This window comes from Piliocolobus tephrosceles, chromosome 19 (genome assembly GCF_002776525.5).
Source record: "Piliocolobus tephrosceles isolate RC106 chromosome 19, ASM277652v3, whole genome shotgun sequence".
NCBI classification, from domain to species: Eukaryota; Metazoa; Chordata; class Mammalia; order Primates; family Cercopithecidae; genus Piliocolobus; species Piliocolobus tephrosceles.
Window position 1 is genome coordinate 28,253,137 of NC_045452.1, and position 18,651 is coordinate 28,271,787.

Below are 18,651 nucleotides of genomic sequence, written 5' to 3' on the forward strand. Positions count from 1 at the left end.
GGAGATGGGGGAGAGAGGGAGATGGGAGCACTGGGAGCACTGGGAGCACTGGGAGCACTGGGAGGGTCCCACCCCGACCCCACTCCCAGCCGGCCTGCTCTGGACACACTGTCTAATCCTCAGTAACCATCCCATCAGTCCACTCTACCAGGGGGTCCCAGGGAGACAGCCTTTAACAGACAAAAAGCTTAGGAGGAGGAGGAGGGCCCCCACTTCAACCCCAGGCTGAAGGCCACTTTGCTCAGACACCGGGTCATGGCACCCCAAGGGCGCCCCTGCTGCCACATCAGCCTCGAAGGGCCAGCCACCCTCCAGAAACAATGCTCCGAGGTGGGAAGGGCCCAAGTCAGCATCACATCTGTCAGATACGGAACAGAGCGGGAACCAAAGCAGAGAACCCAGGCTCAAGCTATGCCAGAGGCAGGCCTGTGCCTCAGACCACACGCTCGACGTCAGGAACCAAGGCGCCACCGTGTGGCTGGTGAACCCCACACCAAACACCCCAGTTTCCTGAATGGAAATCACGCTGGCTTAGGAAAAGGAAGGGGGCGAGAAGGCTGGTTGGCTGGATGGCTGCTTTAAATAATGTGAAAAGTAAATCCACAAAACCACCTTCTGAAAACAGAAACTGCGAGGACTGTGCCATCCTGGCTGCAGCAGGGTTGTACCTGCTTCCCTAACCAACGTACCACCTCTTCCAGAAATACAACAAAGACAAAAGCGGATGCATAATAAATCATTTCAGCCTGCCAGCGCTCTGAGAGATGAAAAACCTCGCCCAGAGATAGGATTGTGGGTTTACAAAAAACCCACAAAGTCCAGGCACGCTGCCAAGCCCCCAGAACGCTGCCGGGGCGCCCTTTCCTTCTCCGTGCTCAGCCGTGCGTGGCTGCCGGGACAGGGCTCGCTCCGCGGGAGATGAGTCAGTGCTGGAACCCAGGGATCGCCTCGGTTTTGCTGGTGGTGTTGAGTTGCAGGGAGTGGCCTGCACAGACTCCCCTCTCCCCCGTTCACGCCACTCAAAAGCACACGAGAGGGGTTTTTAGATGAATCGCACACTTCTCGAGAGCCTTCCCGGTCCAATGCGCGGATGAGAACATGCCCATTGCGCGGATGCGCCTGGCTGCGGGTGTGAAGACCTCCCTCCGCAGCAGCAGCGACTCTGCCATATGGGCCCCGCACACAGAGCCCCCGCCAGCCCAGGGCCTCAGCCTCAGGGAACACCTGGGAGGCAGTGGGGAAAGTTGGCCCTGGCTGGTCCGACACACGCCTCGGAGCTCGTCCTTTGTGGGCCAGGCCTGGTGCTCCACCTACTGCTGCTGGGAAGCCATAGAGCCTTCTCAAGGGTGACCTGCTGTGGGGGATGCCCGCCTTCCCTCTTGAGGTGAGAGGGGTCTGGTCCCACTGCTTGCCATAAAAAAGGAGGAGCAGCTCTGGTCTGCACGTGGCCCTGAGCAGCTCGCTGGAAAGTTCCAGCTTGGTCTTTTTATTCCACTTCCCTTCCCAGGGCCTGTCCACCCCCACAGACACCCTCTCCACCCAGGAGTTGGAGGCGGCCTCCCCGGCTCAGGCAGCACAGCTTCCTTGGCCTCCACAGGTGCCCCATCTCACCCGGACCTTGCCTCTCAACAGGTGGTATCTTCTTTTTTTTTTAATTTTCCGTCTCGCTCTGTCGCCCAGGCTGGAGTGCAGTGGCCAGATCTCAGCTCACTGCAAGCTCTGCCCCCGGGGTTTACGCCATTCTCCTGCCTCAGCCTCCCGAGTAGCTGGGTCTACAGGCGCCCGCCACCTCGCCCGGCTAGTTTTTTATTTTTTTAGTAGAGACGGGGTTTCACCGTGTTCGCCAGGATGGTCTCGATCTCCTGACCTCGTGATCCGCCCGTCTCGGCCTCCCAAAGTGCTGGGATTACAGGCTTGAGCCAGCGCGCCCGGCCCAACAGGTGGTATCTTCATGTACTCATTCTCCCTTCTGGAGACGTCAAAGTCCCCTGACTCCTCCCTTCCTGCCTGCTCCATAATGGGTTGGTCCTGTCCCTCCTTTCTCCCTGTGCCTCCGCCCCACCCTCCCAGGCCTGTGCCTTACCATCAGACTGCTCTGATCTTCTGCCCGTCGTCCACGGCTGCCAGGCTCCTGTTTCCTTTCCTTTTTTCTTTTTTTTTTTTTTGAGACAGGGTCTCACTCTGTCGCCCAGGCTGTAGTGTCGTGGCGCCATCTTGGCTCACTGCAAACTCTGCCTCCCAGTTTCAAGCGATTCTGGTGTTTCAGCCTCCCAAGTAGCTGGCATTACAGGTGCGCACCACTATGCCCAGCTCATCTTTGTATTTTTAGTAAAGACAGCGTTTCACCATGTTGGCCAGGTAGGCCTCGAACTCCTTGACCTCAAGTGATCTGCCTGCCTCGGCCTCCCAAAGTGCTAGGATAATAGGTGTGAGCCAACATGCCAGCGTAATTGTTTCTCATAACATGCCTATAGACTATTTTAGATTTTTCCATGAGATCCTTCATGTTACCTAGTAATGACAGCTTTGTTTCTTCCTTTCTGATCTCTATGCTTTTGTTTTCCTTGTTCATCGCACTGGCAAGGCCGTCCTGCACCACAGTGATTAACAGAGCGGTGGGTGGGCTCCTGACGTTACAGGGGATGCCTCCAGGATCTATCCACTGTTATTTATGTCAACTGTAGGTTTTCTGTAGATGTCTTTATTAGGTTAAAGTTTCCCCTAGTCCCAGTCTGTTCAAAGGTTTCTTTCTCTGTTCATTAATGAGCATAACATTAATCAAAATTTTTTTGTACATTCATTTCTGAGAAAAATATTTTTCCCTTAAATGTACTGGTGAGGTAAATGGCATTCACAGATTTTTAAAATATTAAACCATCCTTGCATTCCTAAGATAAACCCAGCCTGGCCATGGTTTTTATACTGCAATGCAAATTCTCTAATGGTGACAGGACTATTCAGGCTTTCTACCTCTTAAATCATTTTGTTTTGTTTTGAGACAGTCTCGCTCTATTGCCCAGGCTGGAGTGCAGTGGTTCCGTCTCTACTCACTGCAACCTCTGCCTCCCAGGCTCAAGCAATTCTCCTGTCTCAGCCTCCTGAGTAGCTGGGATTATAGGTACCTGGCACCACGCCCAGCTGATTTTTGTATTTTTAGTAGAGACAGGGTTTTACCATGTTGGCCAGGTCTTCCTGACCTCAAGTGATCTGCCTGCCTCAGCCTCCCAAAGGAATCCTGGTGGGATTACAGGCGTGAGCCACTGCACCTGGCCCTTAAATCAGTTTTGGCAAGAGTTGTATTTTCCTGGGGATGTACACAAGAATCGCTTGAACCCAGAAGGTGGAGGCTGCAGTGAGCTGAGACCACGCCATTGCACTCCAGCCTGGGTTGACAGAGCGAGACTCTATCTCGTAAAAAAAAAAGAAAAGAAAAGAAAGGGCCCCCCATCTCCCAACAGAGTCAAGGTGGTAAAGTGCTTGCACCTGCCAGTGAATCCCACGTCTCCACCCACAGCCTGTGACACGGCACGTTCCTCAAAGGGCATCTGTGAAGCGGAGGTGGGGGTGGTGAGGAGCCAGCCAGGGTGCTTGGAATGGCCAGGAAAAGACTACGGTAGCCGCTCCAAGGTGCAGCCCAGACAGTGGGAAGGGGAGCAGAGTGACCGTACCGGGTTTTCCGTCTGGTTGATCCCAATCACGAACACCAGCTGAGAGAGGAACAGCGCTGCGGCGAGGTGCTTGTGAATGCTGTGCAGGTTGGAGTGCAGTGTGCGGACCAGGCTCAGGAGGACGAAGGCCACCAGCAGGGCCGCTAGTGACAAGGACACGGCGGCATAGGTGACGATCTTCAGGGGCAGGACCTCCCCGTTCTGTGGGCGGGAGGGTTAAAGGCAGGAGAGAAGGTAAGGGCCAAGACTCAGATCTGGTCGTTGCATAATAGAGACAAATTACACACTTGCTTACTAAATGATCAAAGGCTGGCAGGAACCAGCGTGACTGTGACATGGTTCTCAGGGCGGCACAAAACAAGCACAAAGCGGCAATGAACAGTGTGGGGTGGCAACAGGTTCTGGAGGCGGATGGTGGTGATGGCGGCACAGCAACAGGCTGTGCCACTGGCTTAATGCCACTGGCTGTACATTTCAATGGGAAATTGTGTTATGTATATTTTGCCACATTACAAAACAACCATACTGGCCAGGCATGGTGGCTTATGCCTGTAATCCCAGCACTTTGGGAGGCTGAGGCGGGCAGATCACCTGAGGTCAGGAGTTTGAGACCAGCCTGCCCAACATGGTGAAACCCTGTCTTCACTAAAAATACAAAAATTAGCCAGGCGTGGTGGCATGTGTGCCTATAATCTCAGCTACCCAGGAGGCTGAGGCAGGAGAATTGCTTGAACCCAGGAGGCAGAGGTTGCAATGAGCTGAGATGGCACCACTGCACTCCAGCCTGGGTGACAGAGCAAGACTCCATCTCAAAAAACAAGAAAACAAAAAGCAAAAGACAAAACCAATCCCACAAGTAAATCCTGCTGTCGGGAGGGGCTCAGCCTGTCCACCCAAAATTCTGGGCTGGCAGAAACCTTCCAAAGAGATCCTCAGCTTATGCAAAAGACAAAGGCGTCTCCGCCGCAGGTGCACGCAGTACCTCTTGGACTTTCACTTAATCCTATCATGGACTTATTCTTTTGGCTAAAAGACTTAATGCCTGCTTTACAAAGAAAAATGGGTAACTGTGGTAATACCAATGTCATTTCCTTTGTTCAGCAAAAGCTTTTACTGAGCACTTACTGTGTGGCAGAGGTTCTGACAGACCTGCTAAGGGCATCATTTCTTTTTTTTGGAGATGGAGTCTTGCTCTGTCGCCCAGGCTGGAGTGCAGTGTCCTGATCTTGGCTCACTGCAGGCTCTGCCTCCCGGGTTCAAGCAGTTCTCGTGCCTCAGCCTCCTGAGTATCTGAGACTACAGGTGTGCACCACCACGCCCCGCTAATTTTTCTATTTTTAGTAGAGACAGGGTTTCACCATGTTGGCCAGGCTGGTCTTTAACTCCTGACCTCAGGTGATCTGCCTGCCTTGGCCTTCCAAAGTGCTGGGATTACAGGAGTAACCCACCGCGCCTGGCCTCCAAGGGCATCACTTCATATCATCCTTAGATCATAGCTATGAAGAGTGTGTGAAATGCAACCCTCATCTTCCAGGTGAGAAAACCAATGCTTACAGAAGCTAAACAACCCGCCGGAAGTCACACAGCTGGGCAGGGGCGGAACTTCAGGTTTCGGTTATGTGGACTGGCAGGCTTGATGCTTCAGACTGCCACAGCGCTGGGCACCTGTACCCTTCCTATCTGTTCTGTTTTACCTACTTATCCCTCAATATGACGTGTTCTATCAGCGGATGGATGTCCTGTCCCAGCTGCACATGTCTCTGTCATAGCTCGCTATATGGAATTACTTTTTAAACTTCCAGATCCCTTATTATGCATTTTTTTCTTTCTGAGACAGGGTCTGACTCTGTTGCCCAGGCCGGAGTGAAGAGGCACAATCTAGGCTCACTGCAGCCTCCGCCTCCTAGGCTCAAGCCATCCTCCTACCTCAGTCTGCCCAGTAGCTGGGACTAGAGGCAGGCGCCACTATGCTGGGCTAATTTTTGTATTTTTGGTAGAGACAGGGTTTCACAATTTTGGTAGAGACAGGTTTCACAGGGAACTGGTAAGCTCAAGTGATCTGCCCGCCTCGGCCTCCCAAAGCGCTGGGATTATAAGTGTGAGCCACTGTACCCAACCTTATTATGCATTTCTTACAGGTAGTACACTTTAAAAAAAAAAAAAAGGCTGGGGTCAGGAGTTCAAGACCAGCCTGGCCAAATGGTGAAACTCCATCTCTACTAAAAATAAAAAAATTAGCCAGGCGTGGTGGTGGGAGCCTGTAATCTGAGCTACTTGGGGGGCTGGGACAGGAGAATTGCTTGAATCTAGGAGGCGGAGTTTGCAGTGAGCTAAGGTTGCACCACTGCACTTCAGCATGGGAGACAACAGCAAACACCGTCTCAAAAAACAAAAAACAAAAAAAGGAAAGTGGTGCTAAAATATACGTGCCATAAAACGTTACCATCTTGGCCACTTTGAAGCGTGCAGTTCAGCAGTGTGTATGTTCACGTTGCTGTTTCTGTGCTTTTACAAACCAAGACACCTAAGACCCAGGTCCCTGGGGAGTTTCTGCATTTGGGGAACAAGCAGCTCTGGTTCTCTAGTAACTTCTGGAAGGTGTTGTTTACCAAGTGGAGCTATGAGCCGGGAAGCCAGGATCAGGCTGGGCTGGGGAGGCTGAGTGCTCATGGCCCTGGGTCTGGAACTGCCCCTCCTGAGGCTCCTTCAATGCCCTGGGCATCCCTGTGGCCTGCAGCAGTCCCCCAGGCTCCCTCCACTGGCTTGGGGGCTGTTCAGAGACCTCTGGCTTTGGGGCACCCAGGCCATGGGAGCCTCGGACTCTCACTCCAGCCTTTCTTCTACCTCCATTTCAGTTTCCTTGGCCCACATGTCACCCGGCGTCCTGGCCATGAGACAAGCCCCAACCCTGCCCTTATATGGACAAAGTCCACTAATCACTGACCCCCTCTCCAGGCTGGGTCCTGCTGGGGAGTGCCATTTGCCCATGAGACGGGGGCAGAGACAGGGCAGCTTCACCGACACATTGCACAGAAGGCCTCTGGCCTCCTCCAGCCCAGCCTGAGGACTGACTCACCCTTCCAAGAATGTGCCAGAAACCAGGGCCACTTCACATCAGAAAGCCCTCGGGAGGGACAGTGGCCTGAGCCCTTGAGCCACAGTGCAGCCCTGGGGAGGGGCCGGGGGAGGTCACCCAGGCCTCTGGTTCTGACTCCAAGACACCAGGGTCCCACACAGGCCGAGGCCAGGCTGGCTCCCACGTCCTTCCTGTCTGGGTAACGGGAGGCCAGGACAGCCCTCGGAACACTCCCCCATTCATCTGCAGGCCCACAATGTCCGCTCACATTCCCAGGCCGCTTAAAATGCCAGAGGTTAAACATTAGCCGCCCAGCCTTTTGTCCTGCGGCCCTGCGTGTGGCCCCGAGGGAGCGCGCCCAGCAGCTGTCACGTCCCTTGGGATCAAAGTGAGTGGGGAGCGGCACCGTCCAGCAGACCCGCTCTGAAGTGAGGGACAGGTTCTGAGAGCTCCTTGGAACCTGAGCTTTGGGCCTGCCATTCCGGGATTTAATGCATAACCAGGGCTCTCTGAAAACCCTTAGAATGCGGCTTTGTTATGGAAATCCTCGCAGACTCTGGCCAATCCTGGAATATGTGTTTTAATCGGTTGATTTGTTTTGTTCAAAGCGCTTAGAATGGAAGCTTTAGTGTGAGGAGGGGCAGGTTTGGGGGTAGGCTCAGCGGGTTTGACGAGGGGCAGGTTTGGGGGTAGGCTCAGCGGGTTTGAGGAGGGGCAGGTTTGCCGCAGGGAGGGGCAGGTTTGGGAGTAAGCTCGGTAGGCTCAGCAGGCACAGTGGCCACAGGAGGATGCCCACCTCACGCCTGGAGATGTCCATGAGCACCGCAAAGCTGGCTGTGTGGCTACACTGGCAGGCGACGTGTGTCCGGTTCCTGGACAGGAGCTCGCAGCCCCGGGCAGACCACCCTCCCGTCCCACCGACGCTGTGGAGAGAAGAGAGAAGGGGCAGGGGTAAGATGGTTCCCTCCACCCGTGAGTCTGTAGGGGGCAGCCTTTGCCCAGCCCTGGGGGCTCCCAGGCCATCCTGTGCTGAAAGCCTGGTACCCTCGCAGGCGGCTCTCCGCCGTGTTCCACACCAGCCCCCTGCACCAAAGACAAGAGCCACCTGGCTGTAAGAATAGCAGCCTTGCTGCCGCGGAGGCAGGACCATGGGAACAACCTCCCTTCCCTTCTGTGTCTGGTCAGGGCCTCCAAGGAGCACCCTCTGAAGTTCAAGTTCTACGTGTCATCTAGCAGCAAAACTCAAATGGGGCTGTCTCGTGTCCACCACACGCCGCCACTGGAACTACGGGGGTTCACACAGCTGCGACGCACTCCTGTCTCTTTCTGAGGGTAGAGCTTTCAGAAATAACATCTCACCTTCCTCTGACACTTTCATCTTCAGGTTGCACAATGTTTCATGGGAACTGCCCAGAAGCCAGGGCCCCATTATGACTCCCGCCTCCCTGATGGGAAGGCCCAAATAACAAGCTGTTACAAGGTGTGCCTCGGCTTCCGACAGGGCCCTGCCCTCGCGCACGCTGGGAAAATCACATAACCTCTCAGATCCTTACTTTGCTAATCTGTAAAATGGGATGTGAACGTGAATACGTCTGGCAGCAACTTTACAATGTGGGAATAATAGGTGCAACACAAAGCAGAGAGCAGGTCATTAGAGCTGCAGCTAATTGGCAGGACGCAGATGAATGCCCAGCACAGACAGCCGGGCCTGACGGCCCCTCGTCATGAAAGGGGTTCCTTTCTTCTTTCTTTTATAAGCCACAAGTGCCTATTACATTCCAGGTGCCATGCTGGTTGCTTATTAACTAGAACTTGGAAAGCACAGAAGCAGGAGAAGAATGAGGCTGCGCTCACCGGACTCGCTCACCCCAGCGCCGCCCCCACTCATGGCTCTCCACTGTGCCCGGGGGAACTGTCATGGGGGGAGTGTTCCTGCCGCACAGACGTCCCCAGATGAACAACGTTCAGCAGATTTGAGCCTGACTCACTGAGTCCTGCATGGCGTCGCCCCTTCCTGGCACTCCCTCCTGCTGTGTGGAGGGGCAGTGGGTCTTCCCCTCCCTGTACTCCCATCCCGGCAACAGACCCCTTCCCACCACACCCCAGTTCCAGTGTTTTCTTCTAAGCAGAGACAGCAAAAGTGAAAACCGACCAGCAGAGAAAAAGCAAGCTCCCTGAAAAAGCACAGCAACTCCAATGTCCACACCCCACATCAACTCTGCCGCTAAAAAGCAAAACCAAGGCACAAACACTACTGGCTCCAGCAGACGGGAGCCACACCGCGGCGCCGAATCCACAGTCTCACGTGTGGGTGAGGATCACTCATTTTGCATTTTTCTAACTACGAAACGCCTTTCCCTCACTTGAACGGATGCTGGAACACAGACTCCTGTGCACCACCTCCTGCCTGCGCCACTCTACCGGCTGACTCTCCAACGCTGCTTCTGAAACAGGCCAGATAAACCGTGCTGCGGCCAGGTGTGGCCTCTTGGGGGTAAAGCCAGTCCCCAAAGCTGGACTGTGTCGGCCTTGCGGGCAAGACCGTCGGCAGACAGGCTCTTAGGCCAGTCTCTGGGTTCTGTCTCCCGTGTGTGAGCGGAACAGGCCTCTGTCTTATACGGCGGTGAACTGGGCGCTCCGCTGGTGTTGGCGGCTGCATCCTGGGAGTCCCGCAGGAAAGGGGCCCCTTCCTGGCTGTCAGCCTTGAGGGATCTCTCTGTGTGCCTACACGTCTGTGTCTCCACGTGCAGGTCTGTGTGCATCTGTGTGTGGGCATCTGCGGGGCGACTCTGATGTTCCCAGAGAAGCAGAGCAGGAGGCTCACTGCCCCATGGTGGGGCTAAAAGGGGAAACACAGACCACAAGAGACCGTCTTCTTGGGGCGCTCTGCCACTGAGCCCCCAACCCTGCGGGTGCACTCTGCCTCGGCAAAGCCCTCACGTGGAGATGTGGGGCTCCCGGAGTTACACTTACACCAGGGAGTGGTTCCAGAACACGCAGACCGGCTTGGTTCGCTCCTCCACCTCCAGCAGGGCGAACTCCACCAGGACGGGCTTCTCCAGGGGTCTCGGGAGCGGAGCCCCCTCGCTGTACACCAGCGCACTCACCATCGGGGTGTTAATGACGGGCCGGTGAGGCAGCCTGAGGTCAAGAAGCCAGAGCACGGGGACAAACACGGTTAGGAAACATTTGCTTAAACCCCGAGCACAAATGCCCTGAGGACACGCCACGTCGTGTTTCTAGGGGAGACGGAATCACACTCCGAGAGCTCGGATCCACGGGCCCCACCGCATCTTCGTCCCTACAGCAGGTTTTATCACTGACAGGGCACACAGAGAGATGGGTCACCTCTGGGTCAAATTGGGACTTCAGAAATTTACAAAGCAAGAGAAGGCACAGGTGCAAAGATGTCACAGCCCGTAACAGCTAATGGCAGAAACACAGGGGATGGCTTAAGTGTCCAGCAAAAGGCACCAAAATAATGGCAGCTCATGGGGATGAATCACTGGGTCAGTGACACCCCAGAACCAGGGACGTATCTGGGAAACGGCAGGAAGAAGGTGGAGCCTCGGGCTGCGCCCACCGAGCAGGTCGCAAAGCTGCTTCTGGGACATTCATCCTTTCCATCCAGTACTAGCTGAGCAGCCCTAACCCTGGGGCCAGCAGCAGGCACTACCCACGACAGCCTCGGTCAGGTGTGTGGGGACAGAATGGGGTCCCTCTAGGCACAAGATGGGGCATATGCCAGGGAGGGGGCATTTCTGGCGGAAACACTGGGATAAGCCCAGGCAAAGGGTGTGTCACGTTCTAGGGTGTAGCGTCCCGTGGCAGCCCCAGAACCTCCCTCCAAGGAACACCACAAAGCAACGGCCTGCGTCTCTGGGCCAGGTCACGGGGAAATGTCACTGTGAAGACCTGTGCTTGATCAGGATCAGGATTTTGACTTGTGGAGGCCTCAGGGGCCTCCAGAATGGGCCCTCCCCATGTGCCCCGTGCCCAGGCCTTACCGGAGGCTGCGACGGTCGGGGTCATAGCGCTCGGGCAGGAGCTGCCCCAGGGTGCGGTAGATGATGACCAGAGCAACGGCGAACTGGCCAGCATCATCAGGGTGGCGCCTCCGCCTGCTCATCGGGGCCTCCCTCTCGGTGCCAGGCTCCGGGTGCGGGGTCTGCGGGCTGGTCCTCCGGCCGGCCGGCCTCACCAGGGGGCCTTCTGCAACGTGAGCAGAGCGTGAGGACCCCGGTAGGAGCATCTGCGTTCCCCAAGACGGCTGTCAGTGCTAGCAGGTGCTTCTCAAAAACCAACAGATGTTCCACAGAAAACACTACAGTGCAGCCTCAAAAAATCAAAAACAGGACTTACCACATGACCCAGCAAGCCCACTTCTGAGTATACACCCCAAAGAACTGTAGGCAGGGACCCAGATACTTCCACGCCCACATTCACAGCAGCACCATCCACACAGGCCAAAAGGTGGAAACAGCCCACGCATGAGCCGACTGGTGAGTGGATAAACTAAGAGTGGTCCATCCACACAGCGGAATGTTACTCAGCCTTCAAAAGGAGGGAAAGTCTGACACTTGCTACAACGCGGGTGAACCTACAGGACGTTCCGCTCAGTGAAAGAAGCCAATCACAAAAGGACAAATATTGTGTGATTCTTCTTATAGGAGGTCCCTAGAGGAGTCAAATTCAAAGACAGAAAGACGGGTAGGCACCAGGGGCTGGGGAGGGGAGTGAGTATTTTGTGGGCTGGAGTCTCAGATCTGCAGGATAAAGAGTTCTAGAGATGGCCCCTTAAACATGAAGGTATCTGATGCAGTCTGGATGTGTGGCCCCTCCAAATCTTACGTGAAAATGTGATCAGAGTTGAAAACGGGCCTGGTGGGGGGTGTTTGGGTCATGGGGTGTGGATCCCCCAGGAATGGCTTGGTGCCCAGCCCTTGGTAATAAGCGAGTCTCACTCTATTAGTTCCAGAGAGAGCTGGCTGCAATGGAGAGTTGGGGACCTTGTCCTCTCAGTTTCAAGCATGACCCCACATCAGAGTCACCCCTCTTTTTAAGACACGAGATAACATCATATACCTGACAAAATCCATTTACTAACAAGGTTTCCAATTTTAAACTGTCCATTATGGAGTTTACCTTTTCACGTCCTTTTTATTTGGGGAAGTTTTTAGTAATTGTCATGGATCTGTAAAGAAGCACCTTAAGAAAATTCAAAATGTTCCATCTGTTTTGAATTATAATCTCAACCCAGAATTGAAGATTTGTTCATACACAGACAGCATTCTGGCTTTTTTTGTTTTTGTTGTTTTTTGTGGGGAGGGGAAGGTGATTCTAAAATGTCTATTTCTATTTAGAAGCAGCTTTCCCCCCACCAGACAGGTTCTTGCTCTGCTGCCCAGGCTGGGCTGTAGTGGCATAATCACAGCTCACTGCAGCCTCTATCTCCTGGACTCAAGCAATCCTCCTGCCTCAGCCTCCTAAGTAGGTGGGACTACAGGCATGCGCCACCATACCCAGGTAATTAAACAAAACTTTTTTGGTAGAGATGGGGTTTCTCTATGTTGTCCAGGTTGGTCTTGAATTTCTGGGCTCAAGCAATCCTCGTGTCGGCCTCCCAAAGTGTTGGGGTTACAGGCATGAGCCATCGCGCCCGGCTAGAAGCAGCTTTTCACTGCACATCAAAGATAACCAGCTCACATAAAAATTTCAGTTCTTTTTTCTCACACTATCAATTACACGGCTGAGTATCCCTTAGCTGAAATCCTTGGGAACATTTTGGAACTTTTGTTTTTTGAGAGGGAGTCTTACTGTGCAGCCCAGGCTGGTACACCTCGGCTCACTGCAACCTCTGCCTCCCGGGCTCTAGCAATTCTCATGCCTCAGCCTCCTGAGTAGCTGGGATTACAGGGGCCCGCCACCACAGCTGGCTCTTTTTTTTGTATTTTAGACATGCGGTTTTACACCACGTTGGTCAGGCTGGTCTCGAACTGCTGACCTCAGGTGATCTGCCCACCTTGGTCTCTCACAGTGCTGGGATTACAGGTGTGAGCCACCGCACCCAGCCTGGGTTTTGATTTTTTTATCGTTTCATACTTACGTTCCAATGAGCACTTCCTTTAAGTGCTCAAGAAGGTTCAGGTTCTGGAGCATTTCAGGTTTCAGGATGAGGATGCTCAGCCTGTACCTAAGCACTTGCACAAAACAACCCTGCTATCACCAGTAGGACCTGGCACCAGCGAGCACTCGGAACACTCCGGCCCAGAGCTTCAGTGCATAGTCCTGTGATTCCCGCAGCAGGGGGCCCTCCCCTCCCCGAACGCTGGGGACTCCGAGGGAAGCAGCAGGTTTCTAAGCGGTTCTACCTTTTTCTTCAGGTGGTTTGAAGAAGTCGGCTGGGAAGGAGACGGAGGACTCCAGCTCCCTGGGGAACTCTTTGTGGATGGCGTCGAACTGCGGGACCCTGGCTCCCGTAAAGTTGAACTTGTCAAAGATGTCGACAGCCAGAACTGGGGGGACAGTTCCTTTAATCAGACATAACTCCCAGGGCTTTCTTGAACCCTTGGTGTTTTCAAAATGACCACAACTGTCACACTGACATTGGCTGGCCATATTTATTATTTATATTTTATTATTATTTTTTTTGAGGCGGAGTCTCGCAGTGTCTCCCAGGCTGGAGTGCAGTGGTGCGATCTCAGCTCACTGCAACCTCCGCCTCCCAGATTCAAGCAACTCTCCTGCCTCAGTCTCCCAAGTAGTTGGGACTACAGGCAGGCACGACCACGCCTGGCTTTTTGTATTTTTGGTAGATGGGGTTTCATCATGCTGGCCAGGCTGGTCTCAAACTCCTGACCTCAAGTGATTTGCATGCTCTGGCTTCCCAAAGTGCTGGGATTACAGGCATGAACCACCACACTCAGACTATTTACTTATATTTATTTTTTGAGACAGGGCCTCACTGTGTCACCCAGGCTGGAGTGCAGTAGCAGAATCTCAGCTCACTGTAGCCTCATCCTCCTGGGCTCAAGCGATCCTCCCATCTCTGCCTCCTGAGTAGCTGGGAATACAAGAGCATGCTACCACACCTGGCTAATTTTTATTTTATTTTCTTAATAGAGACAGGGTCTCACTATGGCGCCCTGCTGGTCTCAAACTCCTGGGCTCAAGCAATCTGCCCACCTCGACCTCCCACAGTGCTGGGATTACAGGGTGTGAACTACTACACGCAGCTGAGTCCCCCCTTTTTTTTTTTTTTTTTTTTGAGACGGAGTCTCGCTCTGTCACCCAGGCTGGAGTGCAGTGGCCCGATCTCAGCTCACTGCAAGCTCCGCCTCCCGGGTTCACGCCATTCTCCTGCCTCAGCCTCCCGGGTAGCTGGGACTACAGGCGCCGCCACCTCGCCCGGCCGGCTGTTTTTTGTAGTTTTTTGTAGGGACGGGGTTTCACCGTGTTAGCCAGGATGGTCTCGATCTCCTGACCTCATGATCCGCCCGTCTCGGCCTCCCAAAGTGCTGGGATTACAGGCTTGAGCCACCGCGCCCGGCCGCCTGACCATCTTTAGAACAGAATTGACTTCCAACTTCCTGCATCCGACCTGTACCTGCACCTGTCTGCAGCGAGCCTGGAGTAAGGCAGGGCTCTCGACACCCATCCTTCTAGAGTCTCACAATTGAGGGTCTGGAAGGCCTGCTGGACCCCCAAGATCATGGCCCAACATTTTCCAAGCCCAGGACCTGTCCCGTGGGAGCCATGGGTGTGTCATCGCAGACTGTCTTCCCAAAGGCTCCGTTTACAGACGACGAAACAGAGGCCTAGCTGCTGAAACTTCTTTTTTTTTTTTTTTTTTGAGATGGAGTCTTGCTCTGTCGCCCAGGCTAGAGTGCAATGATGCAATCTTGGTTCACTGCAACCTCTGCCTCCCAGGTTCAGGTGATTCTCCTGCCTCAGCCTCCCGAGTAGCTGGGATTACAGGTATGTACCACCACGCCTGGCTACTTTTTATATTTTTAGTAGAGACGGGGTTTCACCATTTTGCCCAGGTTGGTCTCCAACTCCTGACCTCACGTGATCTGCCTGTCTTGGCCTCCCGAAGTGCTGGGATTACAGGTATGAGCCACTGCGCCTGACCTCAGAATCGTTTTTCTAAGAGCATGGCCAAGGGGGGACCAGGAGCCCACCTGCTTCACCCCATGGGGGCCTAGCTCTGGGGAACACCCCTGATGGTAGCAGGGTTCCACCCCCCACGCAGCCAGGGCCTTACTCATGTTGGCGGTGACGATGACGAAGGGCCGCAGGTAGGTCCGTCGCACGTTGTGTGCCACGTTGCTGAAGTAGCCCTCGAGGTGCTGGAGCAGCTGTGCCGTGCCCCCCTCACTCCGCTGGATCTGCTCCCATGCCGCCCTGGTGGCCGGGGCCAGGAGGGCACTGCCCGAGCGGATGACGTCCTGGTCAGATAGATAGCGCTCAGTACTCAGCCTGAGGGGGCCTGGCTCGCGGGACTGAGGGACACCAGCCCTGAAAGCCTTTGCTTGCCTAATGGGTTCGTTCATTTCAGTCCTACACTTCAGATTGTGCTCTTTAATGTTAGTGTTTTTATTTATTTATTTTTTTTATTTTTTGAGACAGACTTCTGCTCTCGTTGCCCAGGCTGGAGTGCAGTGGCGCGATCTCGGCTCACTGCAACCTCTGCCTCCTGGGTTCAAGCAATTCTCTTGCTTCAGCCTCCTGAGTAGCTGGGATTACAGGCACACATGTGCCACCACACCCGGCTAATTTGTGTATTTTTAGTAGAGACGGGGTTTCACCATGTTGGCCAGGCTGGTCTTGAACTCCTGACTTCAGGTGATTCACCCGCCTCAGCCTCCCAAAGTGCTGGGATTACAGGCGTGAGCCACTTTGTGCCTGGCCTAGTTCCCGTATTTTTTTTCAAAAAGTTTATCTTAGGAGGAATAGAAAAATGTTACTAAGCTCATAAAGTATGTTAAAATCCAGAGAATTAAAGATGCTTCATATTTTTAGCTTAATTTACTAGATTTACAAGCACTGTTTAAATGCTTGGAAGGTCTGTTTGCTAGCCGAACAACTGAAATACAAAAAGAAAAATCGAATATATAACATATATTAATTCCATTTAAAATACTTAGGGGAATTTCATGGTCTAAGTTTATAAATAGGATCAAACATTAATCAAAGTTGAATTCAAATAGATAAGGAAGTCTGTTTGTTTGTTTTGTTTTTGGTTTTTGAGACAGAGTTTCACTTTGTTGCCCAGGCTGGAGTGCAGTGGCACGGTCTTGGCTCACTGCAACCTCCGCCTCCCAGGTTCAAGCAATTCTCATGCCTCAGCCTCCCATGTAGCTGGGATTACAGGCGTTCACCACCCCGCCCGGCAGATTATTTTTGTATTTTAGAAGAGACAGGGTTTCACCATGTTGCCCAGGCAGGTCTCAAACTCCTGGGCTCAGGCAATCTACCCATCTCGGCCTCCCAAAGTGCTGGGATTACAGGTGTGAGCCACCGCGCCCAGCCACAAGTCATTTTTTAATGTGTGATTTTTATAAATCCTGAATCCCATCACATAAACCACAGGGACTGTGGGGGATTCAATGTCAGAGGATGGGACTCGGTCAGAGTGAGCCCTGCCAGAGTTTTTTCACGTACACCCCAAGACGCTAAGGCAGGGTAGACATGTGGAGACGCCCCTGGTTATATCAGAAGTCCTCCTGAACCCCATCACGTAAAGCAGTGATAGAACCACCACAACCTGGGCTGAGCAGAGGACCCACGCTGAGGCCACTGTGGACACGTGGGCAGCTCCTCCGAGGGTGACCCTCAGCCTCCGCGCACCCCAGGGTCTATGTGAACAACTGGGTGCAGGCATGAGGCTGTGCTCAGGGGCCTGGGGACCACACCCAAGACAGAAACCAGGGCTGGGCACGTTGCTCATGCCTGTAATCCCGACACTTTGGGTGGCTGAGGCGGGTGGATCACCTGAAGTCAGGAGTTCGAGACCAGCCTGGCCAACATGGTGAAACCCTCACTCTACAAAAAATACAAAAAATTAGCCAGGCGTGGTGGTGGGCGCCTGTAATCCCAGCTACTTGGAGGGCTGCGGCAGAAGAATGGATGGAACCTGGGAGGCGGAGGTTGCAGTGAGCTAAGATCGCACCACTGCACTCCAGCCTGGACAACAGAACAAGACCCAAGACCCCATCTCAAAAAAAAAAAAAAAACAAAAAACAGAAACCCCAAAGGAAACATGTGTGTGGAGTCACGCGTGGAGAATAAACGCCACTGGCCCAACTCTCAGGCTGGAACTCAAATCCCAGCAAGGGGACCCTGCCTGGTCTCTGGCGTCCTTATGCAGACCGGAAGGTTCCGTGGGGGCCCTGCATGGACTGGAGGCCCTTTGTGGATGAGGAGGTCCCTGAGGGCTCCGTGTGGATGGGTGGGAGGGACAGGGAGGCCCCCGTGGGCTCCGTGTGAGTGGGTGGGAGGGACAGGGAGGCCCCCACGGGCTCTGTGTGGACAGGCACTGCTCTGGGGGTTCCTCTCTGGATGAAGAGGCCTGCGGTGGAGCCACAAGGAAACTTCTGGAGTCCCCAAGGGCAGTTTCCAAATATCAGGCTGCATGAGTCTCCTCTGCATTCACCCTAAAAAGACAATGCTCAGGGGCTGACAAGTTCCACACACAGAGCTGGAGGGTTGAGGTGGAGGCATGGCTCTCTGAAAGCAGGACCTCAGAGCTGCGGGTGGGAGCGGACACAGGGGGCCCACTGCCGGGCTCTGCCCCTTACGAGCTGCACCTTTGGGCAAACTCCTTAGCTCTCCGTGCCTGTTTCCTTGCCTGTCAAATGGGTGGACGGTACGACATCACAGGCTGCGTGGAAGGGAGAGGGGCTGATTCAGATGGGCCACTTAGAACCCCTCGGAAGCCACTTAGATCACACTACAGGCCCTACTGGGATCACGGGCAAGGCTGTGACCTGCCCGTTTCCTTCCAGAACACTCTGTAGAGCTCATCGGTTGAGCCAGGTGCTGCACCCGCCAGGGCTCACATTTGAGAAATGAGGGGTTGCCTCGGGGATCCCGGACGCAACCATCTTCCATGAGCTGAGGTGGATGCCCAGCCCCAAAGCGCCCGCCCACGGGCATCCGCGAGTGTCCCCGAGCCAGGGCGGCGGCCACCCTCCTACCTCGTGGAAGTCGGCATCCTGTGTGGCTGCCAGGTCGAAGCCCTGCTGCCAGCTCTCGTGCTGAAGGACGCGGCCCAGCAGCTGGTAGGCCGTGCGCACGTCATTGCCAAAGAGCGTGCCCGTGTGCTGTGTAGCATTGCGCAGCGCCCTCACCAGCCGCAGGGCCCCGGCACCATCCACCTGCGTCTCGTTGCGACTCAGCTTCTCATTCTGCAACAGGGAGGTGGTCGCGATGTGTGCAAATCCACTTTGGTTGCTTTCGGTTCCTGCGGTTACTCAGCAACTCACTACCGTCTGGTGCAAGTTTCCTTGTCAGAAAGGAACTTAAAAAAATCCGAAAGCCTGGCTGGGCACCGTGGCTCATGCCTGTAATCCCAGCACTTTGGGAGGCCAAGGCAGGTAGATCATTTGAGGTCAGGAGATCGAGACCATCCTGGCTAACATGGTGAAACCCCGTCTCTACAAAAATACAAAAAACTAGCTGGGCGAGGTGGCGGGCGCCTGTGGTCCCAGCTACTCGGAAGGCTGAGGCAGGAGAATGGTGTGAACCCGGGAGGCGGAGCTTGCAGTGAGCCAAGATTGCGCCACGGCACTCCAGCCTGGGCAACTGAGCAAGACTCCGTATCAAAAAAGAAAAAAAAAATACTCTATGTCTCTATTTTAAAAGTAAAAAATTTAGCAGGGTGTGGTGGTGGGCACCTGTAAG

General features: G+C 54.1%; 1 protein-coding gene across 1 annotated transcript in view; it reads right to left on the bottom strand.

Moving 5' to 3' along the window:
* CELSR1 (cadherin EGF LAG seven-pass G-type receptor 1) overlaps positions 1–18,651 on the bottom strand; it is a 204,913-nt gene that overhangs the window by 23,873 nt on the left and 162,389 nt on the right. Inside the window, exons 18-24 of the mRNA XM_026447968.1 lie at positions 17,946–18,155; positions 15,011–15,194; positions 13,116–13,259; positions 10,752–10,956; positions 9,718–9,885; positions 7,541–7,667; positions 3,669–3,869 (exon numbers count right to left, since the gene is read on the bottom strand). Coding sequence (XP_026303753.1) covers positions 3,669–3,869; positions 7,541–7,667; positions 9,718–9,885; positions 10,752–10,956; positions 13,116–13,259; positions 15,011–15,194; positions 17,946–18,155 — 1,239 coding nt within the window. The remainder of the gene's footprint in view (positions 1–3,668; positions 3,870–7,540; positions 7,668–9,717; positions 9,886–10,751; positions 10,957–13,115; positions 13,260–15,010; positions 15,195–17,945; positions 18,156–18,651) is intronic.